The sequence below is a fragment of the Poromitra crassiceps genome (assembly GCF_964638095.1).
Source record: "Poromitra crassiceps genome assembly, chromosome: 13".
NCBI lineage: Eukaryota > Metazoa > Chordata > Actinopteri > Beryciformes > Melamphaidae > Poromitra > Poromitra crassiceps.
In genome coordinates this window covers 30,692,470-30,718,424 of record NC_139644.1, presented here as the reverse complement: position 1 = coordinate 30,718,424, position 25,955 = coordinate 30,692,470, and the positions used below count along the sequence as shown (strand labels likewise).

Here is a 25,955-nt window from a genome sequence, read left to right as displayed (position 1 = left end):
ACATTAAGTTACACTTTAACGTTATGTTGACGTTGAATGTACATTTCAGTATGCAAGTATCACCGTTAACATTACGTTTATTTTAAGTTGTCTGAGTTCAGAGAGTGCAGTTATAGTTAGTTTCGCAACCAGATCAATTTCTGTGCCTGGTAGTATCTATCTGACAATCAGCGTTTAGTTGTGATTTCTTGACACAAAACAGCGTGTTTTTGCTGTGTCAAAATATAGAAGGATAATGGTTCCTCGTCAATTTCAGATTCCAAATTCAATTCCTCGTCAATGTCTCATGTCAATTTAATCTTTATTTAGTTCTCTCTTGCTCTCATTCTTCCTCGCTCTCCAGATATCACTTATAAATCATTAAGCAGTGATAGAGCAAACAGAGTATTATACATGTGTGTTATAAACACTATTAACACTGTCTTGTCTTCCAAATCAACTTTCATCGTCATTGACGCATGAGCACACAAGGATCAAAGCCAGTTTCCCTCACTGCTGAGTAACGTTGTGATTAATACATTTTCTGTGAGGATATGAGGTGATAGTGATTTTAGAAAATAAGACTGTTACACAGCCTCACAATTATAGGATTCATATCAAATAACTAGTTGTGGAGATATAATTTCTACAGGCGACGGTGACGTAGTGACAAGCAAAGTCCAGCTCCACACAGGTTAATGTGTGGATTAAAACTTCATCAATGCTCTAAATTGAAATGAGCTCATCTGCAATGTTCTGATCATTATCCTGTTTTACATCAAATTAATCTTTCGTATTTATCATTATTGGTGTTGTTATATGGTCTTGTTGCAAAGAACATTGAATTCATAGAAGTGATGTTGTTGCTGATAGAAAACATTTGAACTGCGCAGAGTTCAGCTCAGTCGAGGCAGGAGCAAGGAGAGGGCAGAAAGCGGCGAGATCGTTCGTGCTTTTATTATGCTCAATTTGGTCAGTTATTACAAACCCAACCGCTCGGATCCATGGTGAAGAGAAAGAAGACGTCGCCTGCTACCGAAGAGCACCAGAATGGGTAAAATTATCCCCAAAATAAACACTTTATTTAGAGGTCGAATGCACTGGAGGTTTTCGTTGTCGTTTCTGCAGGGCGCTAAACTGAAAGGCGCTCGCATTTGAATTTAGTTGAAATTCAACCCCAAATATTCGTCAAACGAGCTAAAAGACAGCTGGTTAAACACCGCGGTCAGTTGCTAAACTGTTATGATCATTGAATGTGAATAATCTCAAAACGTTAGATATATATATTTGGTGTTGTTTTGTTGGGACTGGAGAAGGGATTTGAAACAAACAGCGGCGGCCATGTTGAGAGAGAGAACGTCGTCTTTAGAAGTTAATTTCGCACACCGCTTTCCTCCAAATGTGATATATCTTCTTTGAATGTGTTTTGTCAGAATGACACTGGACTCCCGGGAAGGGATCGGTGTCGATGGGGGAAAGAAGTCGTCCAGAAAGCCTGAAGGTTGTGACGAGGAGGAGAGCGGAGAGCAGGGCAGCGAGGAGCGCAGTACAAAGGGAGACGACGGAGGAGTGGAAATCCTTAATCCATCAACCACGGCTCTCAGCCCGGGTCCACCAGCACCAGGACCCACCGGCTCGACCCAGTCCTCTACAGACCCAGCCCCTCCATGTCCCGACCAACATCATTTTCTCCGATCCAGCGTTCGACCTCCGAGCAAGCGGATCCGGAAGGATTCCATCAGCTCGACCATCAATGGACATGGCGGGGCAAAATCGAAAGGTAGGTGACCCAGCTCTGGGGAGAGTCAGTGAGGGGGTCCGCTCTCAATTTTAACTGGCCCGGTTGCACTATTTTTGTTAGTTTGTATCAAATTGTATGTTATCATATCATTTACTCATCTGCGTAGTGGCAGTGTGGTGTATTGTATTCCCTCTGGGCCCAGTGACGGGTGTGAGGAGCTGTATTCCTCTGGGTTGTGTTCAGAGTAGATTTGGGCTGCTTCACTCCCAAGTTGCAACACCAGTTCAGGGAAAAATATGAGAATTATTAGCCAGGACTTAAATTTCTATTAGGATATCATCTGAGACAGTATTTTAAATTATAATAACATTTCTTGGAAACTTGCCATTATGACATTGAAAACATCCCGACTGTTAGGACTGTCACTGCTTGTTAGAATTTTTTTTAAATGGACAACTAAACAATGACTCAACCTTTTGTATTATTATTATTATTATTATTATTATTATTATTATTATTATTATTATTATTATTATTATTATTAATTATTATTACTAGTGGACCCATGAGAGTTAGACCTCCCCCTGGGAGTTAGACCCCCTCTGGTCTGGAACACAGTTCTAGAAAGGTACTTTTAAATCAAGGGGAGAAGATGAATGACTCGCATAGTAAGCTTGTCAATTATTTTTGATCAGTCGGCTGACAAGATTACTAATATGTGCAGAGAGCAGAGCCCATGTGCAAATAGGTATTTTAAACACATCTAAGGCTTATCCATGAATTAATTTATTAATTACAAATAGCTTACCCAGCATAACTGAAACCTGGCTTAAACCAAATGTATCCGTTAAGTAAGACATCACCTCCTGGGTTTCCCTACCACATCACACACACTAGAGCCAGAAAGGGGTGTGTGTGTGGGTGGGGGGGGGGGGGGGGGGGGGGGGGTAGCAGTGATCTGTCACTGGAACTTGAGCAACATTTATAAAACTGGCTTTGCCTTGTTGTCCTCATTTGAAATCCTGTCGGTGAAGTCCCTCCAGGGCAAACAACTGCACACCTCTGTTTTTCAAGAATTTCTTATTTCCTCACAGATCTTTTGAGAAATTATTGCAGACTTGTTAATGGATTTTTATGCTGCTCGGCACATACTTGCAAACTAGTCACCTTTAGGTGACAGTCACCTTTTTGATCCCAAAATAGGGCACTTAAGTGAATGATTTCCGAGTGGTTTTGTGTCTGCCCCGGACCGGTATGTCACCTTTTTCACTCTCCATGAGTTTGCAATTTATGTCAAACTTGATAGTTAAAAGGGCTTTACGAATGGAATTAAAGTTAAATTTGACTTGGATGAAACAAACGTAAACATTTGGTTTGGTGGATTTCTCTGCTCTTCTCTGCTGGGATTCATTTTGATGTTGTTGGAAGAGAGAAATAGACTGATTGTTTCACAAAATCTATTTAAGTCGACCAAGCATCGACCAGTTGACCAAGGTTCAGCCCTACTTTCTTTCACATGATGCTATATTGGTGCTCATCTATTTGAAGCAAGCGCATTTAGGCCAGAACCTATGAGACGTACATTTGTCCCACAGATTTGCATTTGTGTTTTAAATGAACACCCGTTTTGGTTGAAAACCTACAGTTGTCCTAATAAGGGCCAATGTTGCAACAGTCTCACTGTTTGTGTTTAAACCTGCTGGCATTGTGCTCTGCTGCCTGGGGTAAACATGGCCATTCAAGCCTACCACAAGTTGGTTTTGGACCTGTGTACTGTCACCTGGCCATAGGGACTGATTTATTTTCCTGTCTCCTCGCCAGTGCTGAACCACAGAAGGGGGACCTCTGCAGGTTGTGTGCTGTAATGGCAGCGGGCAGATTTGTGTGCATGTATTTTGGGTTTTGGCATCTCTCAAAACTGGTACAGTTGTGTTTACCTTTAGCTATACTTCATGTCATGCAAAACACGTGGGGGAAGACTAGCAGAAACCTTTGGCTCAGTGCCTACATTTTCAATGTGATATCTTAAGTTGTGTTTTTCATGGCTGATGGATTTGTGGGGTCCTTGTGTGCCACAGGGGCAGAGAATGGCTCTTCCTCCCACGGGGCAGCAGGTCAGTCGGGCTCTGTGACTGGCTCCAGCGGGGGCGTGTCCAAGGCATCCAGGGGCCAAGGCACGGCTGACAAGGAGGAGCAAGCTGGGAACCAGAAGAGGGCCCGGCGCCAGTGGGAGTCCTGGAGTGCTGAGGACAAAAACAGCTTCTTTGAGGGACTTTATGAGGTACAAGTTGGAGCTTAATGGCTTGTCATTATTACTTAAGAACTGCACTTGCCTTATGATTACATACAGTATAGTATATGGGCACTATTGTGACACAAATCCTAGCTTTCTATTGGTATTTATGTTTATCACAGGACACACACAACACACACAATACCATGTCTTTACTCTTCTGTCCCCAGCATGGTAAGGATTTTGAGGCTATCCAGAACAACATTGCAATGAAATACAAGAAGAGAGGCAAGCCAGCCAACATGGTGAAGAACAAGGAGCAAGTCCGCCATTTCTACTACCGCACCTGGCACAAGATCTCCAAACACATTGACTTTGCCAATGGTGAGCCCTCCCTTACCTCTGCCTGCACCATCTTTTCTTTTATATAAAGGAGTGGTTTTCTGATTTCATGGCCCACTTGGAAATCTCAAAAATGTTCATGGCCCAGATCCACCCGTAAACAGTACCGAGGCCAAATAATGCCTTCTCAGAGCACTTTTTATTTTAACAATAAAATGCGTTGTCAATCAACACCGCACTGAAATCAGAAACTAAAAACGAGGGTCTGTCTGCAATGCAATAGGCTAATTAACAAATAATTGATTACAAATTAAATAACTATCATTCAACAATGGAGAAATGCATTCTCATAATAATAATATATATACATTTTTTCCCCCACGAAGATCGGAATGATTTGGTGGCCCACTTGCAACACCTTCTCGGCCCACCAGTGGGCCGCCATCCACAGGTTGGGAATTGCTGTTATAAAGGTTTTATGGCGGGCATCAAATGGTGAAAGTACCAGGTTCAACTGTAAAACGCACTTTGAGAATGACGCTGCAAACCTAAAGACATAAGATCCTTTCACACATGCAGCGTCACCAGAACCTTTCAAATAATTGTCTGTTTCTGGGCTTATGTGTAAACGGTAGCCACTAGCCAGAGTCAAAATTCTGTCAAAGTTGATCTGGAAACATCCCCCCTCTTAACCTAGTGAAATTCCTGGGAATCCTTTGTGACGTAAGTGTGAACAAAAGCAGCAAGATTCCCGGGTCGAGGACACAAATGGTTATGAGAGTTTTCCATAACGCGCTTTCATGAAGAGCCAACAAACCAATCGCAAGAGACTCTGGGGTGACAGAAGAGACTCTGGGGTGACAGAAGAGACTCTGGGGTGACAGGAAAACCAGAATATAAACTAATCACCAAGATCAGATGCAGCAGAGATGTTCAGAGTTTTACTTCCCATTCATTTGAATGAAGCCACAAAAATAGCCCGAAAAGTGACATTTACAAATTTTACAGTAACACGTTGGTGAACACAGATCCTGCTACTGTGATTTTCAATGGACCTTTGGTTCTGCCGTTTCAGAACGTAATTTTGCCAAATAGCATTTTTATTGATAAAACATAGTGGAGGTATACTATTTAGGAGAGATACCGGTAGTTCCTGTTTGGGGGACCCGATCTACTTTTATTTTTAAATACTAATTTTAGTGTAAACTAACAATAGGAATGCAAAATGAGGGCGGACAAATTACTGCTTTGAAAATGAGATGATATGTGGCTTAATTTATATGCAACAAACTGGCTGTATCTGATCTTGGTGATGAGCTTATATTCTGCTTTTCATGGTGGTCAAGTGCTGAATAACCCCCATATTTAAAGGGTTTCGCCTCGCTTATACAGGACAGTCATGTCGTGTGTGACTGTGAAGACATTTGACAGATAGCAGCTAAGAGTATGAACAGAGGAACACAAGTGCTGCCAGAAAAGTTAACCCGGCAATTTTACGGGTTCAATGTGTGAAAGAGGTTATAGTTGTACTTACTCGCATGGTATCGTACGTACACTAGGGAGGGAGACTTGGCCTTCTAGGCCCTGTTTTAATGGTGCTTCTTGAAACAATCTGTCAAAAAAGAAATTGGCTGAATCAAGATAAAGTGCGGTTTGAATATCAAGTCCTATCTAGTCGTACTCGTAAATTTTCCAGAGGGCTTCTCTTCCAACCACTCCTGCACTGATGTTTGTTTATACAGCAATTTGTATGGTAGGGTGAGTCTGTCTGTCCCAAAACATATGGTAAAGAATCTCACTAGATAAGCATGAGCCCCTCTCCCTTCTAATAGCCTCCTGCTGTGGTTATCTTTACATTGCATACCCATCGCTTCCTGCCTTGCTAGGTGACAGCAGTGTTATTAACATGTTCCATCTTTCCCACTCAGCGTACTCCCGAGCGCTGAAGAAGTCCTCCCAAGAACTGTACGGGCTCATCTGCTACGCCGAGCTCCGCAAAAAAGTTGGAGGACGTAAGTGAAAGCTGTGCATGCATTTGAGTGCAGGGTTTTTCCTGCATAGAGGAATTTTTGGCGCCCCCCAAAGAGGTTTTACCCGCCACCCCCCAAAGGCCCCAAATGCCTGATGACAAGCCAGACTGCATACTGACTCAAAATCAATCGTTTTACGCTATCATTTTAGAGAATTTCAAAGTTAACATCCCACATTTGTACCTTCAAATGGCTTCCTTTCTAAAAGTCGGTGGTGCTGTAAAAACACATTGCTCCATCATTTCTGACAGTAAGCATGATCAGATCAGACCCATCATGCTTACTGTCATGCGTAGCCACCCCCCATGGCCCATTCTGAGCCATTAAACCCAGCCTCCACGTGACCTCTATGTGCTATCAGTCATGAAGAACTTACGTTACAGGCATAGCCTGTGATGTCAGGTTGAAGGCTGGGTTCACCCAGGCTGGGAAAAATCCACTTTCAAAGTTGTTTGTGTGTGAGTGTTTTGGTGCAGCTACCGGTAGTTGTTTGTGTGTGAGTGTTTTGGTGCAGCTAGTTGGGGACACAAGGGAAGTAATTAAACTGTGCAATGGCACGCTATGCTCCTGGCATGTATGTTCAGCTCCTGAGGGCTGGCGTGTAGGTTCAGCTCCTGAGGGCTGGCGTGTAGGTTCAGCTCCTGAGGGCTGGCGTGTAGGTTCAGCTCCTGAGGGCTGGCTTGTATGTTCAGCTCCTGAGGGCTGGCGTGTAGGTTCAGCTCCTGAGGGCTGGCTTGTATGTTCAGCTCCTGAGGGCTGGCGTGTAGGTTCAGCTCCTGAGGGCTGGCGTGTAGGTTCAGCTCCTGAGGGCTGGCGTGTAGGTTCAGCTCCTGAGGGCTGGCGTGTAGGTTCAGCTCCTGAGGGCTGGCGTGTAGGTTCAGCTCTTGAGGGCTGGCGTGTAGGTTCAGCTCTTGAGGGCTGGCGTGTAGGTTCAGCTCTTGAGGGCTGGCGTGTAGGTTCAGCTCTTGAGGGCTGGCGTGTAGGTTCAGCTCTTGAGGGCTGGCGTGTAGGTTCAGCTCTTGAGGGCTGGCGTGTAGGTTCAGCTCCTGAGGGCCGGTGTTGTAAATGGCTCTCTGGCTTGTGTTTTCTCTCTCCGACAGTAATGGATGATAAGAATGTGACGAAGCTCAACGAACTCATCCAGCAAGGGTAAGTAGGCATAACATCCAGACGCAATACAGAGATGTCCAGCTAGTCATTGTTTGACATTTTGGATGTAAAAACAAAAACAAAAAAAGTTTGTGCATACATGCACACATTATTGTTTCGTCAAGTATAGTATAGTGAAGTATCCCATTTTAGAGTTGGCGTACATAAACATATGACTCATCCCATTTGATTTTAATTCTTGCAGTCTATGCATGTTCAGTTTCCATGCTAATATTCTGTCAATACTGTTTATTCATGTATACAGGGATATTTGAGATTTGCATTTGTGGTATAGATGTATAGAGCCCATTCTGAATAAGTTCTTAATCAGGATATGAATGATGAGAATAATTTCTGCATGTAAACGTGCTGAGCGACAGTGAGGCTCCATTGTACTCTACTGAATGGTGTGACACGGTGCTGAGAAATCATCCTCTAAACTGGGAATGGATCTCTGTCTGTTGTCCCACAATCTGTTTGCGCAGGGCCACCACTGTGCGCTCCAAAGGGAGGAACCTGCGGATCAAAGCGCCCATGTGCCGCGCACTAAAGAAACTCTGTGACCCAGATGGTGAGCATGCCCACACACGCACGCAAAGTAAACAAACATCAGCATCCAACACACTAACCCGTCTCAATGGAGAGGAGTAGGGTTTGTGTGGGCGGGGTTTTGGCGGTAACACTGGCACCATGTGGGCTGGAGGGGTTGGGTTTCCATGGTAACACTGTTGGAATAGAGTGATGAGGAGGAGGTAGTGGAGATGACTGCTCTGACCGGCTGTCATCTAGTCCTCCTCTGTGCAATAAAACACACTCAACAAAGTTGGAGGAAACATTTTGTTTCATAAAAGAACACGAAAGCAGGATCCCGCCTCTGCATCTGCCATCCTCCTCGTGTAGTCTGCCTTTCTTTTCCTTCCTGCTTCAATGCTATACAAAAAAGGAAACACTGACAAAGTGCCTCTTTCGGGTTTATTCGCTTCCAAAATCAGAAGGGAAAAACAAACGTGTTTCTCAAAAAAGCTTTGGCTGGGTGCCCTGCCACAAGCTAGTCAACAGTAAACTTACTTTACTCTCAAAAAACACGAGGAGAAACGGACCTCCAATAGTTTAATAATAAAAAAAGAGACTCTGTTATGATGAAGGCCAAAACACGTCAGTGTGCTGTCCAGCTGTCCAAACTAAATAAAGCAGGAACATGAAGAATTGAGGTGATTATTTTAGCGACTATTGGAGTAAGTGTGGTTTCTGCCCTTTCTGCAAACCAAGCGCACCCTAAAGTGTACTGGTCAATTGTTCTTTCCATGCAGTCTTCTAGCAGCACATTTTGCTTCAGTATTGTGATGTGCTGTTGTAGTGGCGTTTCTCTCTGCTCAGGCCTTGCTTCTCCTCACTGTGCATGGTCACAACAAAAACACCTTTTCTCCGGGCAGAGCTGTGTGGTACATCTCAGTCGGTCTCATTCTGTCTTCCTCTCCCTGCAGGAGTGAGTGATGAGGAGGACCAGAAGCCGGTGCGCCTCCCGCTGAAGGTGGCAGTGGAGCTCCAGCCACGCAGTAACCACTCCTGGGCCCGCGTCCAGAGCCTGGCCCACAACCCCCGCCTCAGGTCAGATTGCCTAAATGTGTCCTTCCCAAATGGCTTTATATTGTTTCTTTCAAGATTTGAATATGATGGACTTGCTATATTTTGGCTGTTCTGCACTATTGGCAAATTAAATTCTATGCGGCCTTAAAATCAACTGTCATACTGCATATCCAAGAATTAGTCATGCATTATTTATCAAACTTATTTTATGAAGTAGCAAACAGTTTATCTTTAAGAAATGTTAAATGGGGCATCTGGGTAGTGTAGAGGTAAAAGCACTCGCCTACCGCCGCGGAGACCGGGTTTAATTCCCGATAGCGGTACTTCTGGCTTGGTCAGACGACCCATGTGTGAATCCTAGAAATGTGAGAAACGTAATAAGGTTTAAAGACTGAATTACCGGTACTCATCCATCCTAACACCATCCTGCATGATCTTACCATAGCAGCTTCTTGTGCATCAAATTGTCGATCACCTGTTGCTAAACCAAGTGTTTTGGTTTTCTTTTCCAACCCAGGATGATGGTGGAGCTCCACCGGAAAGTCTCCAGTCTCATTGAGTATCTGAAACAGAAGTGGGCCTTCCATGACCAGCGGATTGTATCCTTAAATGCATCATGTGGTCAGCAAATTGTTACACGATGTGCAAACAATATTCTTACTACTTTTGGGGGATTATCTATCCCATGTGGCACTGACCCCCCCCGCCCCCTCATATCAAGGTCATACGCCATGCTTAAACGGTTTATTGGTTCAATAAAGTTGATTAATCTTTCCTACAAGTCTCTCATGATTGAAGTGTTGCCTCGACTATTTCAATCATGGAAGACCTACTTCTACAGCATCATTTAGTGCCCCCCATGCTGTTCATGCCCCGGTCATTCGAGGGGGTAACTCCATGCTCAAGTGACATCACTGATGACGTCACAATTGCTCGAGTGACGTCACCGGTGACGTCACGGTTGCTTGAGTGGCATCACTGGTGATGTCACAACTGCCCCTTTCTCCTGGTAGTATATAGAGCCCATGTCTCTATGTCATTACCCACATTCGTGCAGTCATCACTCACATCTGTGCCGGCATCCTCAGCTGCTGTTCATCATCACTGGAGCAGTTGTTTCGCCCCACCCCCTTCCCTGATCACCATCAACGTCATGGCTCCTGTAGAAATCCCTATGGGGGATTATCTATCCCATACGGCACTGACCCCTCCCCCCTCTCTCTCATATCAAGAGGAGCGTCGTCATATCATGGAGTCATAATACAATTATTTATACAAAAGTTTTTTATATTTAATTTTAGAAATATACCGTACATTTTATATAGCTAGCCAGCAGTGATCTTAGGGATCAGTGGCTCAGTGATCATTCGGTCATCCAACCAGACACCTCAAGCAAATATGTATTAATTCCCCCCCAGCAAGTGGCCTACCAACTATCAAATCATTGTTGGCGGGTTTCCTGAGCCGAGTCTGGCAGACCCCTACTTCATTCCACCTCTTCTTTTTGGAGTTCATCTGAATATTTTTTTTATTGTGGGAATAAAGAGTCTATTTTTCTGATGTTAGTGAAGGCACTTTGGAATTCAGTAATGGCGCTGCTGCACTTCCACTGTAAATGTTTGGGGGGAATGCTGATGCTCTTATGTCAAAACCACTGCAGTGTTGTGTGAGTCCTTGACACTGAGGCGTCCAGCTGAAGAGTCTTCTGGAGAGAGAGGCTCTAGAGGGCAACCAGTCCAGCGCCGCCTCTCCCAGCAAAGCCCAGCAGGAGGAGCTGTTCCTTTACCCGGCCGAGTGCAACACCATGACCATGCTGCCTGGTGTGGCACGCGTGGTCCACTCCAAGGCCTCCTGCACTGTGCACTGGCTGGAGAGCGGCAAGAACCGGCCGGGCTCCAAGGAGCTGCCTGCCGCCCAGATCCTTGGCATCCACACAGCTCCACCCCCGCGGGGCGGGGCCAGAGCTGGACGTGGTGGCGCCGCTGCTGCTACTAGTGTGACGCTAACTGTGTTGGGCGACAGTCGTCGAGCTGAGCCCCCTCTCCCTGACCCTCCACTGGACAGTTCTGCAAAAGTAGAGGAGAGGAGACCTCCGTCTTTGTCTGTGCCCCCTTCCTCTCAGCAGACTTTGGCTCCTAGAGAGGAGGGGAGTGGGGCTAGACCGTTGGAAGGGAGCAAGACATGTACTGGTGTGGAGTCCAGTGGAGTGCTTGTGGGGACCAAAAGCAAAGAGAAGTGGTGTAGCGGTGCAGAGAGCTCATCAGAGCAGTGTAGAGAGGAGCAGAACACCGGTACCTCTTCGCCAGAGGTCAACAGGACTCCTCCAGGCAAGTCTGCAGTGATTAGCTCAGAGGACGGCAGCGCCCTGGCAGCCAAGGAGCGGACTGTGGAGCAGATCAGGGAGGAGGGCTGGAGCGCCCGCGCCGCAGACAGCGTCACCTTGGCTGAGCTCTACCTGATGTTGGGGAAGCCCAGCAAGCTGCAGCTGGAGTACGAGTGGCTGCCCCCTGCAGTGCCACCCTCCTCCCGGGAAAACGGACAAGCCCTCCAGCCTCGGAGGCCCTCCAGCACACACCGCGTTCTGCGCTGCCTGCTCAAGCTGGTGGCCACCGAGGTCAACCCTAAACCTCTGGTAGGGACACATTGTTTATTATTGGTTATTATTGTTTATTAAGGCCATTTGGGCTATGGTCTTTAAAGTAAAGTACTTTAGGTAGGACTGCAAAGATTTGTCAACAACATTGTTACTTGCATCATGTCAATTTGTTGATTTTGCATATTCATAATCAATGCATCATATTGTTTACAACACGTCTGTGGCAAGCCGGAATGCTGAGTGCATCTATTCCCAATTATGGGAATACTGTAGAACTACAGAATATGGTGCTTCACGGCTTTGTTCCCACTTTGTTCACAAAGCTGAAATGGCTTCCCACAGCAACAACTGCTGCACACAGTGCACAGAGCCAACACACAGTGCACACAGTGCACAGAGCCAAAACATCTGATTGCAATTATAAGCACATAGGCACATGACACAGAGAGAAGGCAAGGGTGATAGTTAGGTAGCTTGCCATAACCGTATGCAATAACCTATTTGATCAATAAAAAAAATATATATAATGGAACTGGTAACAAAATAATCATTGGTAGCAGCAGGGCATTTTCCACTTACAGTATCTCCTAAAAGTAGCCCCAAAGATTTAAAACTAAGGGAGTCCTGATTACACGTCTGCACTGAATCTATATACATGTTAGATAAGCATCTGAAAAGCTTACCAACACTAATCCTCCTGTATAGACAGAGGACAGGAAGTTGCAGTCGTAGAACTTGAGCTTGTACTCAACAATGTGGTCAGCTGTTCCACCATGTCAGTATAGTGACATGAACTCACACTTGATTCATACACACCCTGCTTCTTCCCATGGGTCCTCTTCTTTCACTCGAGTGATATGAGTCAAGCAAATCATCACTCGTCATATCCAGATACTTCAGTACACAAATACATTAAAGGGGAAATAAGTAAATATTTTAGTATTGTCCCCTTAGCAAAAATGACTGTAATGAATCTGCAAGAGGCTGATAGGGTTGTTGATCAATTCCAGGCTTTCAAAAACTCACTGTCTGGCACATGCTGTCTGTTTTGGATCAAAAACTTCCCAACCATTGGAATTTCAAGCCACTCCCAGTCTCCTCCCCCCACCTACTACCTACCCATTCCTTGCTCCATGGATTTTCAGCTGCTCAACAATGGAATATAAAACAAATAAGCCAGTGAAGCAAATGACAAAGCAGTATTATTATTACTGCGATGTTTTGCATTGTGATGTATTACCTCTTCACTGGGCACTTCTGTTGTTTCTCTGCTCTAAAGACCTAGCTTGGTCATCTCTATTATCTAATACCCTCCTATCCTCTACCATAATATCATTTAAAAATTAGGTCTATTTCCAAAAAATAAATAAATAAACAAATGTCGCTGCCATCTTAAGCCCGAAACGCACAGGGAGCAAACTTGACGCTCGTCATTTGACGGGCGTCAATTTCTGCCCCTATAGCGCACTGCAAGCGTCAGATCTGAAATGTATACACCACAGAATGACAGAACCATCACTATTTGGGGGAAAAGGCCACTCATTTATATGTAATCAGGCACAATTGACCGATAAAAAAAAACAAAAAGTTATACCGTAGTTTTGAGCCCCTGTAAACATTTAAACATGTAAACATTTGAGCCTCTTCTAAACATGAACTGCGCATTATAACCGTAGAATCAGGTCTCCGACTATCCGCCGCAGTTGCCCTGCTAGACATGACTCAATAAACCGCTTAATCACTTTCTAAACATGGGGAGAAGCTCCCGCGCGCTTTGGAGCACAGTGCTGCTGCCTACTGCAGAGGAAAGGTAGGCTACAAAATAGGCTACAATTCTCTCCTCTGGATCAATATGTTTCAAATGCATTTATTCCTCTAGTATTCTTCTCAGAGATCGACTTCGCAGCGGGAAATATAGCCTTTTGTTCGGCACGTCATTCTGGGCAAGCTTGGGATAGAGGCTGTTGGATCATCCTACCTGTCTGTCGGTCTGCCGTGCAGAGGGGGAGAGAAAAAAGGCAGCGCTGCGGGCAGAAATTATGCAATTCTGTCCAAACTTATTCTAATCTCATCATGACATCCAGGGATAGGCTATGTTTTGCTAGCCGATGTGTTTAGAACCTTATTCTCACGTTGTAGTTTTAATGCCTGCTGTATTTAAACTGCCGTGAGAGTTTGAGGAGACACTACTTATCGAGACAGAGACGGGGATGGAAGTGGGCAGAGAGGGAGGGGGGGAGCTCAGAGGCTTTGGTCGCTGCTGGAACCTCATTTGACGCTCAAAAATCGAAACAGCTTCGGAGTACGAGCGTCAAGGCAGTTTGACGCACGTCAAAACGCTCTTGGTGTGTGTTCGGCCGTTTAAAACAATGGGTGGGCTTCCAAACACTGGGATCATCTGATGCTCCCTGTGCGTGTGGGCCTTTAAACTCCAATGATCGTATTATACAGACATGTAGAGGTAGAGCAGCAGTGTGTCATTAATAATGTCCCCTCTTCCTCCTCCAGGCTCCGGAGCTGTGCTCCACAGCCACATCACCGCTCAAGACCCCCCAGGAGGAGCAAAGCCAGGCCCTCACCCCTCCAGGGAAGGGTCCCATTGTGGGGGTCCGCAGCCCCAGCTGTGGCCGGGCACAGGCCTCTGTCCGAGGGGCCAAGCTACTCCTGCCAAACACTGGTGCCTCAGGTAAGTTTTGGTCTGTCTGACACACTCTAAACCTGCCACTCTGTCCATTAGAGAGGCATCTACTTTGGGTATAGTTGATTCCCCAATGAAGATTGTCGCTGCAGTCTTTAGCTCATTGCATACTTTAGGTTAGGGTAAAGTTGTTTAAGAATGCTTATAGTTTTGGGTTATGTGTGAGCTGATATAAAATATATCAGCTGTTTCTTGATGAACCACCAAGTCGTCTGTCTATTCATAAACTTGAGCGTTTAACTGATCATTTGTGTTTAATACTGACAGTATTATTGATTTTTGATAATGTGTTTGGCTATGGGCATTAATAGATTGCAATGCAATTGTTCCCTATATAGATTGTTTGTTGGTATATTGACACTTGCTGCTGCTTTATTTATTCTGTATTCTCAGTGGAGTGTCTAACAGACACATGCTGTCTCCTCTCCTGCTTGCCCCCCTCCTCTGCTCTCCAGGTGGGCGTAACTTGCCGCGCTCTCTGCTGGGCGCGGCCGCGGGCAGCGACTCTGAAGGCGGTGTGTTTGCAGTTCCCACCACGCTGCCACCCAATAGCTCGCGCCACTCCAGAATGTTCTCCCCCAACAAAGAAGCAGAGCTGGCCTTCAGACAGCAGCTAGACTCTATCAATGTAAGAACCTCTGCATGCACACACAGAGCTGGCCTTCAGACAGCAGCTAGACTCTATCAATGTAAGAACCTCTGCATGCACACACAGAGCTGGCCTTCAGACAGCAGCTAGACTCTATCAATGTAAGAACCTCTGCATGCACACACACAGCTGGCCTTGAGACAGCAGCTAGACTCTATCAGTGTAAGAACCTCTGCATGCACACACAGAGCTGGCCTTCAGACAGCAGCTAGACTCTATCAATGTAAGAACCTCTGCATGCACACACAGAGCTGGCCTTCAGACAGCAGCTAGACTATCAGTGTAAGAACCTTTGCATGCACACACAGAGCTGGCCTTCAGACAGCAGCTAGACTCTATCAGTGTAAGAACCTCTGCACGCACACACAGAGCTGGCCTTCAGACAGCAGCTAGACTCTATCAGTGTAAGAACCTCTGCATGCACACACAGAGCTGGCCTTCAGACAGCAGCTAGACTCTATCAGTGTAAGAACCTACAAAGTGCTTAACAAAGATGCAATAAAAAGCACTACACATCAGTATTGGTATGTAGTCTACCAGGTAAATTAATCACTTGAGGGCTGATTCCATATTTTCCTTAGAAACTTGGAAGGAAAAAAGGAACTTTCAAAACTGATGGTCACTGCATAGACAAGAAGATCATATATATTGTAGTTATGTCGTCCGCTAGTATTTGTTATGTTGTGCAAAATGATGAGGATGATATATTTGTTTGTTTGTTTGTTTGTTTGTTTATTCATTTATTCATTTATTCATTTATTCATTTATTCATTTATCCATTTATTCATTTATTCATTTATTCATTTACTCGTTAATTTATTTTCCTTGTAGATGCAGTCAGATCTTTTCCTTTCTAAACAGAGAAAACACCGGAACAGACAGCTACGGAAGCCACTTGTGGTTCAGGTAAGAGGAAGAGTTTGGTCGTTTGTGCCATCACTTTGTTTATGTTTAGGAAATTGGTAAAAGCCCAGTTACAGATGCGTGGGGAAGTATGAAAACTAATGGAAAAACATTTGTGGTCTGTTTGGAAAAATGTGAGAAAATGTAGAAACTTTTGGGTGGCAGATCCCCGCACTGCAAGTTGCGTTCTTCCAACAGAGTCCGTATATAAAATATTATTGGCTCATAGTCAAAGGGGTAAAACAAGCAACTGATCACTCTGCAGTGCCTTAAAACTAAGGTGTAGGTGCCTTTGGGGAATTTGGAATGAGTTGGAGCTGTTCAATTGTAGGTGTTTTACGTCCAGACTGCATTTTGGCTAATAGTAATAATAACATATAGCTGCATATGAGATGTCGTCAGACTGTAAACGATGATGGAAGCGGAGGTCTAGTTGGTGCGGACATATCCGCTCAACACCGGAAACCCAGAAATATCAGATCTTATTAGTCGTCAGACTGATAGACGATGGGTTCCCAGATTGGAAAGGGTATAATTGCATTATTATGCTATTATAGTATCATTATATCTGTGGCAAATAATTGTCTTAAAATGACAATAATATCCTTTATCGCAATTATTTCTGGGACAATATATTGACCAACAATCAGTAGTTGTCATGACAGGCCTAGCGTGTGCCTTCATCTGTCTTAATGGTGCATCTCTTTCATGATGTTGGCTCATGATGGAGCTAAAGTGTAACTCCTATCCTGTGTTGTCCTCAGCGAACGCTGCTGCCCCGCACTACCGGTGACACTCCTCAGCACGTGTGCTCCTTCTCCATCCTCTCCAACTCCTCCGCTACAGGTACGCCTCAAAACCGGGATCCTATCCTGCATGTTTTCGGCAGGTGATAGAAACTTGTTTGATAGATTAAAATTGTTATGAGTAGCCAAAGTTTGAAGAGAGTTGGAAAAGGTAAAATGCATCCATATTTCGGTGGTCAGGCCCGCAGCTGCTTTACACAAACACAGCGCATGCAGAACTCCACTGAGCTCGCTTTCACTTCCTGTTTCTTCCCTCAGGAACTGGCTCCTTCCGGCCAATCCAGGCTCGCCTGGCCCCTTCCTCCCGCCCCCTGCTCTCCAAAGCTTCCCCTGCAGCCTCTGGCTCTGCGTCGGCCAGCCAGCTCTCCAGTATGTCTTGGCTTGTATTGGTCTGTTTTTGTGCTATAGCAGTGTTGTATCCAATTCTGAACATCACAATACCCAAAAGCTCACATTCACAATCAATAATTTAAAGTTTCTCATCAATTAATCATGCTCCGTTTGTCTTTTTTTTGTATAGCACTTCACTTAGCTTTGTAATGTTTTTCCCCCGCCAGTCTCTGTAAATGGGTGATATAAATATATATATATTTTCTTTTCCCTCTGTTCTACTTGTCAAACAAGGCAACCTTTTTGGTTGGTCTCAGTAATAATGTTGTTACATATCAGGTATTTATGGATGATGTGTTATTTTGTGGGCAACATACAGTGTAAAATATATACTACTATACTATATAAAAAATTCACAGCAAAACGTTCCTTGTATGTCAGAACTGTTGATCCTATTTCAGGTGCCATTGACCTGGCAGCCAAGTCTGCAGGCATCATCCCTGGCAGCCCGTGTCGGGAGCTGGAACCTCCCAGCGTTGACACTAGCACGCTGCTAGGCTCTGCGCCCATCGTAGACGCCCGACCAGACACTCAGCTGCTCCAACACAATGCTCCAGAGGTCAGCAACATACGCACGCACACGCACACACACACACACACACACACACACACACACCACAAATCACAAGCTACACAACATTACTTCAAAATCACAACCATTTCTAAGCAAAGGCCTTGACACTACAAAGGCCAACGAGCCGTTCAGATTTTAAAATGTAATTTCTCCAGCATCACTATTAACCTTTCAACTCCTGACAGAATGGCCTGCCTCCACCGTCTCCTGGAGTGAGCAGGGGCCGGGACTCGCTCCTCTCCCCGCCCAGTGTAGCCTCACTCCTGGACATCTCTCTTCCTGGACCCCCTGAAGAGGCTCTGGCCCCCGGAGAGCCCCAAACACACATCAGTGACTCCATCATCGAGCTTGCCATCAACTCTGCCCACCACTATGGTATGTGTATGGGCTTGTATGTGATATGCTATTATCTGTTTCTATAAAGTAGGTTTGTTGGTATCAGATTGTTTCAGGGTTCGTACAAAGTCTTGATGCTTAATTTTAACGGTTGTGTTTTCAAAGTTAGGAATATGCTTGAATTCGAATACACTCTTGAAAAATTCTTGATTTTCAACATAATCTCGTGTTTCATCTACACAATCACTCATGGAAACCCGTTGTCATATTTGTTTGTTGTCTCCTGGCGCCCCGTCTCACACAAGCCGACTGTAGCTAGATTGACTGACATGAGCTCCAAAATGAAAAGGGGGTGTACAACAATCATCATATGAACAGTCGGATAAAATAAAATAAACAAAGTGACAATATACATTCATTGCTGTGGTATAAAGAAATACTGTAAACTGTATTTTTTGCAGTTGCATTTATAGTAACAATTTAGATGTGATAATAAAAGCTTCGGGAGTCTCTACATTTTTGGTTTAGGTACCTTGAGAGTGCTTGAAAAGTGCTTGAACTTTACTCTTTTGACTAGTGTTGCTGAAGGATTCTGGGCAAACTAAGTCTCCACATTTGAGAGTAAACTGTTGGCTCTGCTGATAGGCTGATCTTGGGTTCCAATGACATCACCAAGAAGCCCTTTCTCTCCCAGAGTTATTCTCATGCCCAGTCCCCAGCCGGGTTTAGACTGAACAATTGGATGAGACTTAGGCTGAACTACAATTCCCAGAATTCTGGGTGCTTAGTTCCTCTTTTAAAAGCTGTACAAACCCTGATGTTTATATGCACATTCAGTTTCCACAGGAATCTTCTGGTCTCATGTAAAATTAATCGTGTAAATATTTTCGAACAATAGACATGATAGAGGAGAAGATTATTGTTTTGTTTTGTTCTGGAGCCAATGACACGACTGAGCAGCCAAATAAGCCTCTGAGCAGTCGGCCATTGGAACACACACACACAAGGTTGAATAAGCCAGCTTGCCTGTTGTGTTTTAGGCGATGAGGCTGCTCTGTCCCCAGCCAAGCTGAGCACCAGTGACAGCTCCAAGCTGTTGGCCTCCTCTCCTCCTGTCAGCCCGTCCCGGGGCTGGATCCCCTCGCCCAGCCACGACCCCCAGTGGTACCCCAACGACTCCTCTGACTCCACACTGGGATGCCTCCTATGTAAGTGTGTGTCTCTCTCTCAAGCACACGCGCACGCACAAACACACACACACACAAGCCTCATTTGCTGCTTTGAGTCACAAAACAGCTGTTCTTCCTTTTTTGGTCTCATTTTATGTTCCGTTCCATTGCACCTGCACATTATCCTGAATCTTTTCTCAATAGGGCAAGGTCTCTTTAGCTCCCCAAAATTGGCAGTGATGATGCATATACACGTTTACGCGATAAATGATATGAAATAAACTTTCACTCACAACTAACGCTTCCAGCACGATCTGTACAAGGGATGCACGATGATATCAGCACGTTTGCTTTCAAATGAAACCTCGCCATTAGCTCGAAATTAACATTTCTGCCGATATGAAAGGCTGATAAAATTACGCTGTTGCAACTTGTGAAATAAGCCTGTTTAAGTAGGATGAAAGAAAATGTTACCTAAAAAATATGGCATGTTTTACAGTAACCAAAGTTCAAGTAGTTTTCTTATTTTGCCCAGTGAATGTGTACATTTTGAAAAGCATTGTATTTATTTATTTATTTATTTATTTATTTATTTATTTATTTGGTGGGCCATCATGATAAGAGTAGGCATAATAATGTGTTAATTCCACAACAGGATGGGCTGTGGTGGGGGCGGGGCGGGCACTGTGCGCATATATCTGCATCGGTAATCGGACAAAAGAGTTGAGGGGGGGTGCTTGGCATATCGGATTTTGGCAAAAAAAACAGTATCTTGCATCCCTAATTTCACGGCTTGTCCTGTGTGCGTCGACTGAACTGTCTGCAATTATTTTCATTCTTGAATAATCTGTTGAATTTAACATCAAAAGTTCGAATGAATTCTAATCAACAACACACCATTTGCATTTTCCAACATTGCCATGTGACAAACATTACAAAATCTAAATGTCAACTTTGTTGACCAATGTACAAAAGTTCCATGCAGTGTAATGTCAGCTAAATATGATGGCACTTCAAGTTTTTCAAAATGCACAAAAAATAAAATAAAAAATAGATATATATCTTGAAGTAATTAAATCTATTTAGTAATCCCACCACACTACTGTGCCACGGTGTTTCAGATAAGTTCTGTTATTCTAACCATTACAGGACCTTTGCTTTAGAATGAAATGTCAGCATGTTTACGTTATCTTGACTTGGACTATCTATCTTTCTTTGGGTGATGTCTCCAGCTGAGTGGAGCAGGTGTTCAGATGGTGCTGATGCTGAAAACAGGGCAACAGAAGAAGCAGAGAAATGGATGATGTATTGGTGCGCTCATGTGGCAGAATAATGATGAATGCACGTTCATTGCCCAATGCGCTGTGCGGTCTAGACTACTGCCTTTCAACCGAGGGGGAGTGGGGGTTGAATTTTTCTAATTTTGAAGTTTGAATTGAGCAAAAACTTTCCAGAGAAGACATTTTGCCTTAAAACGCTCACTCTCTCATAAATGCACACTGACAGCCTGAGTTTTCCACTTGCAGCGATGTCTCATGAAGACAGCTTTGTTGGTTATAGTCTAACTCTCATTCTCCCTCTCTCTCTTCCTTCCAGCCAGCCTGGTCTCTCCTGATAAGAGCCGGCGGGCCACCCTCACCCCCTCCGGCCCCTCCAGTGGTACTGCCCTCCTTGGTCCCAGCCTCCTGGACTGCAACTCCCATGACTCTTTTCAGTCTCGTGGCCTTCCGGATGTGGCAGAAGTAAGTGAGCCCTTTTTCATAAAATGACATGCAAATGTCAACAAGCAAATTAAATTCCACGCCTGATCATTTCAGTCATGGGTGCTGGGAGAAACAAATTTGTAACCTATGAAGCTCCCGCATACCATCTACTTGCAAATTGCAATTTATTGTGATGTTTCGGTCATAGACCTATTTTTAAATTATGTGCGTTACCAAGTAATGCAGCAAGTAGGCTGCACCAGTAAATTATATTGTTTGAAAAATTTACACATTTCTGACAATCTTTCTGTTTTGTCCAGTTCTCATGCTTTGCCTTTTACTACAAAATGTCCTCTGTGACAAGGACTCCAACTTCATTGCTCTCTCACCATCTGATTAAGAACTTAAGCAAATGATCAAACTTGTCTTTTGTCTTCTCCAATCCTCTCAAATGTTTTTTTGCGCTGCTTTTGAGCCCATATTCCTTGTTGTCAGCAGTATTGTACATTGACCCCTCTTTAACTGTGCCTGCAGATGGACACCCAGCTCGCATGTATGATGAGCGAGAGCAGCGTTGACTACATCGCTCGCTTCAATGACCTGGCACAGGAGCTGGCCGTGACCGAGCCCTCCATCCCTCCGCCCTGACGACAGGAAGTGGCCCCTCGTGGCCCCTCCCATCCTCGGCCATCTGGAGCGGATCAGCGACAGGTGCCGGTCATTTAAGTAAGGGAGGCTGTGGAGAAAGACCGGTCGGCCCCAAAGCCGCCACCCCTGACCTGTTTGTAAAAGTGCAATAATAACAGTGACGGTGGCCCTTGACCTTCGTCTAGCGTCGCATCGTTCAAAGCAAGTGAGAAACGTGTTGGTTTCACTGAACTGTTCTTTTTGGTGAAATGCCCTTTAAAGAGAAACACTTTAGAAAACAACTGCGTTTACAAAACACAACCTCATGTACAGGGGGAAAAAATACTATGCCATATCTGAACAAAATATTTTCACTGTTCAGTCTCTTCTTGCTCTGTCTTTGTCCGTTTGTCTTCTGCTCTCTGTTGGATCTACCCTCAAAGTGTGTAAATGCGCCAAAATGGGCAGTTTAGACCCCAACTGGCGGTAAACAGCTGGTGGTAAGGTTTCTTTTAAAGTCATGGCAGTGAACAAGAGGTTGAATGTGAAGAGATATTTCTCCTAGTTTCTCTTAGTTCCAGTTAAACCGTGACCTTGGTTGCAAAAGTAGAACACAAGCTAGCAGGGCGGGTGGAAGCAAAAGCCCATGTCGTTTGCTTGCTTCTTTTCACATGCTGCCGCTCCGTGGGGGGATCAGTCTATGATAGTGCAGGGCAGGCTGCACTTGAACATCAAGGGGAGCCAACCAGGATGTGGAATGAACTGCAGCTCAAATATGGAGAGAGGAAAGCCTGTCCTGGCTATCAGGTCGTCCTATGCAGTCCGTCACATGAGAGCCATTTCTGTTGTCTACTCCGCATGGTAGTATTCCACCTCCAGCTATATCCAGCAATAACATGTACTTCAACTTTCTTCTTGCAAATACCCCGAGGGTTCTCTTTCTACTCTTTCATTTAAACCAGTCATTATTACTGCCAGCTGTAACTGTCTGAGCTCACTAGCTCCTACCTGCAGTCCTAATTTGTTTAAACAAAGACTCCAACCAAGCAGTTTTCAGGAAAACAAAAGAATATGTGTAGACTTCCTGACCTTCATGTGACCAAGTGGCCATTCATTTAAAATGGCAGACTAAAATAAGAAATGTGATCTCTTGATGTTTTTCTAGTAGTGTTACACTCAATTCAAGCTCCACAGTCAGGGGAGATCTTCCACCAGACAGTGGAAGAAGCAATGTAAGTGAATCTAACACTAAAGCCATGGTTGAACACTCCACTTATTTAAAGGGAGAGCATTTTATCTTTGAGTCTTTGATCTCTAGTCGAACCCGCTGGTTGGTTGTGCGAGGTGGTTTGATTTCCCATTGACTAATACTAGACACTATGGCCAATGTCAATATGATTGGCCTCTAAAAATACTAAACCGTCTATTTACCAGTAGTTCACTCTTTATGTGAGAAGGTTAAAGGTTACTGGATGTTTTCATTTCAAGTACGTTCTGTTAAAGTGGGGCATCCATTTTAACTGTTCCTTTCCCCATGTAATTGCACCCTTGTAGTGTACTAGTGTTCAGTGAATGCACACAAGATGTTGTGATGAAAGGATGCAGAGCTTCTTTGGATTTCAATTAACCAGCGTTAACGATGTGCAAGTTGCAATATTGTAAACATCTTGTCTCAGCATTGTTTCTCTTAGTCTCTGCCGGTGTGTCATGGCACTTTATTGTCATTCCATAAGCAGGATTTTCCACTTAAAACATCCGTCTCCTTCAGCACCACGGGGCTGAGGGGGCTCTGAAAAGGTTAATGTGACTACTTGCCTAAATGACTGTATAAAGTCGAATCATCTTGTGATAAATATTCATATGGGAATGATAACATCTCAAAATGGGCTTGTTCTTCTCACACAAGATAAGATGCTATGAAGATGTTTTTTAATTAAGAAACAGATAGGTTTTGTCTTTGAATCGGGCATGTATATATATTTTTCTTTTGAAAGATTTATTTGTACAATGACGATTCCAGTATTCACTGCGCTTTTGTAACATTGTAAATTATTTTGACTATTTATTGTTAACATTTACAGAAAGGTGTTTCTGTTTAACTTAATATTAAGATGACATCTAAGAAGCAAAAACCTGTTGTGTAAAGTTTTCAGTTTGTAAAAGGTGTTTTTATTCTGTGTATAAAGATGGTTATGAAAACTAATGCCTGTTTGCCTCAGTATGTACGGTTGTATGTAGGATGTGTTTCTTCAGTATGGCCAGTTCATACTGAAATTTAAACTTATTGCCACATACCACTACTCCACTACTGTTAACACAATACCACAAAACCTCACCTTTTGAACACGTTATCCATATGATTGGGAAATGGAGAACTGATTAAAATATCTTATAGTCACAAGGAAAATAGAAAAAATCTGTATAGCTGAACACATGCCAGTTTATAAACTGACATTTGGGCATTTATCATGAAAATGAAACCGTGAGAGAGGAGTTATCTTCATGCAACCCCCACCCACCAACCTTGATCTGGATTTCCCCTCCGAACGTCCTGGCTGGTTTGGGCCTTCTCTAAACACCAAGCTGGTTGCAGCTTTTCACAAATTATTTCGCCTCTACATATTTAATAAACACTTTGTTTTGACGGCCGCTGTTGTACTGCTCATCCTTCTCAGTTTCAGCTTGTCATTATCACTGAGATAAAATAATCTTGAATTATATGTGCTTTATTTTTGCCATGAAGATGACCTACAATCAAAATGTCTGGTGCTGTGCCAGCTCTCAAAGAAATGTGACAGTGATGTTTTCAGTGGGGGCTTTCCCCCAGTGCACGATACAGCCTTATTACGATTGTAGCATGGTACACATCTGCATCAGCATTAATCTAAACAACTAGAAATTGATTATAAGCATAAGTTTGCACTGTTAAGGCCATTTAAACAAATTATTTATTTTCCCATGTGTAATGTCCGAGCTTTATTTTCAGAGACTTGTGTCATCACGTGTAAAAGTGCTCTAAACTTGTCAATTATCTCATCTAAAGTTCTAATCAAAGTAACAATTTATGCACGATAAAGCATTATACAAAATCTTTTGTATAAATATTTGATTTATCATGATATAAAAGTGCGTGCCTGGGCAGGCTTGTCTGGAGCCCGGACCATCAGCACTGGGGCCCCACAAGGCGGTGTGCACACCTCCACTCTTCCTCCTCTACACAAACAGCTGCACCTCAATCCACCCATCTGTCAAACTCCTGAAGTTTGCGGACAACACAACCCTCATTGGTTTTAATCACCAACGGGGATGAGTTGGCCTAAAGGAAGGAAGTGGACCACCTGGCTGGTGCAGCCAGAACCACCTGGAGCTGAATGAGTTGAATGCACTAAGAACTGTAGAGATGGTTGTGGAGGAGCCCAGCCCCAACCGCACCCTTCACCATGTGTGACTCCCGTCAACACTGTGGACTCATTCAGGTTCTTGGGAACCATAATCTCCCAGGACCTCAGGTAGGACATCACCGCCATCAGAGGCTGTTCTTCCTGCTGCAGTTGAGGAAACTATTGCCGCAGAAAACGGTCCAGATCTACACGGCCACCGTGGAGTCCATCCTCACATCGATCACTGTCTGGTTTGCTGCCTCCACCACCAAGGATAGAACCAGACTGCAGTGGATAATCTGGTCATCCGAGAAGACCATTGGTTGCAGCCTGCAGTCTCTCTACTGGATCTGTACCACACCAGGACCAGGAAGAGAGCAGGAAAGTTCATTGCTGACCCTTCCCATCCTGGTTGTGAAGACCAACTGCCGCTAAGTATACAAAACGGCAACTGGACAAGAACTTTCTGATAAGGACAGAATGTGTGGAAAAATAATTTGATAATTTTACTTTGAGATTGTTATTTGTTTAGTAGTTAATTACACCAGTGAATATTAAAAAAAGAAATTATAATACGAATTGTAAAATAATTTGGATTCGGTTGAACAGTGCCACTGTGTGGACAAAAATTATAATTGCAACGGAAAAAACCCAGCTGATGGCAATTAAGAGAGCAGACAGCTGCTCACTCAGAAAGTCAGAAGCAGACTTGAGTGAAGCAGGGAAAAATCCTTGAGAGAAGCAGAACGAGAGGAAATTCAACTGTTGAACTGCAGAGAGCTACTGGTATGTAGAAGATGGTTTATTTTTTGGTTCAGTTAATATTTTGAGAAGGAAAACATTAAGTTTGCATAAATAGTGTTTGTTAACGAGCACATGGCAAATGTTTGTAAGCTAGCAGTGTGTGAGCTGTTTTATGCTATGCTAACCTAAAATCAAGATTGCTTGTGATGGTTGAAGAATTTTGACAACTAAATGAAAGCATTGTTTATTTCATTTCATTTTAGGTTATCAACCTACATGTACATTGTCTACTTTGTCTGCAAGACTCGATAAAAAATCA

General features: G+C 44.0%; 1 protein-coding gene across 1 annotated transcript; it reads left to right on the top strand.

Annotated features, from left to right (window-relative positions):
• Positions 1–910: 910 nt before the first annotated feature.
• Positions 911–23,669, top strand: cramp1 (cramped chromatin regulator homolog 1). Its single transcript, XM_083648867.1, has 20 exons — positions 911–1,033; positions 1,413–1,759; positions 3,799–4,001; positions 4,184–4,337; positions 6,224–6,307; positions 7,426–7,474; positions 7,960–8,045; positions 8,959–9,082; positions 9,579–9,660; positions 10,755–11,693; positions 14,166–14,343; positions 14,811–14,983; positions 15,836–15,910; positions 16,672–16,753; positions 16,972–17,082; positions 17,505–17,662; positions 17,863–18,052; positions 19,054–19,221; positions 20,779–20,924; positions 21,420–23,669. Exons 1-20 carry the CDS (start codon positions 984–986, stop codon positions 21,531–21,533), a joined length of 3,513 nt encoding a protein of 1,170 aa, XP_083504993.1. The 5' UTR covers positions 911–983; the 3' UTR covers positions 21,534–23,669.
• The last annotated feature ends 2,286 nt before the right edge of the window (positions 23,670–25,955 follow it).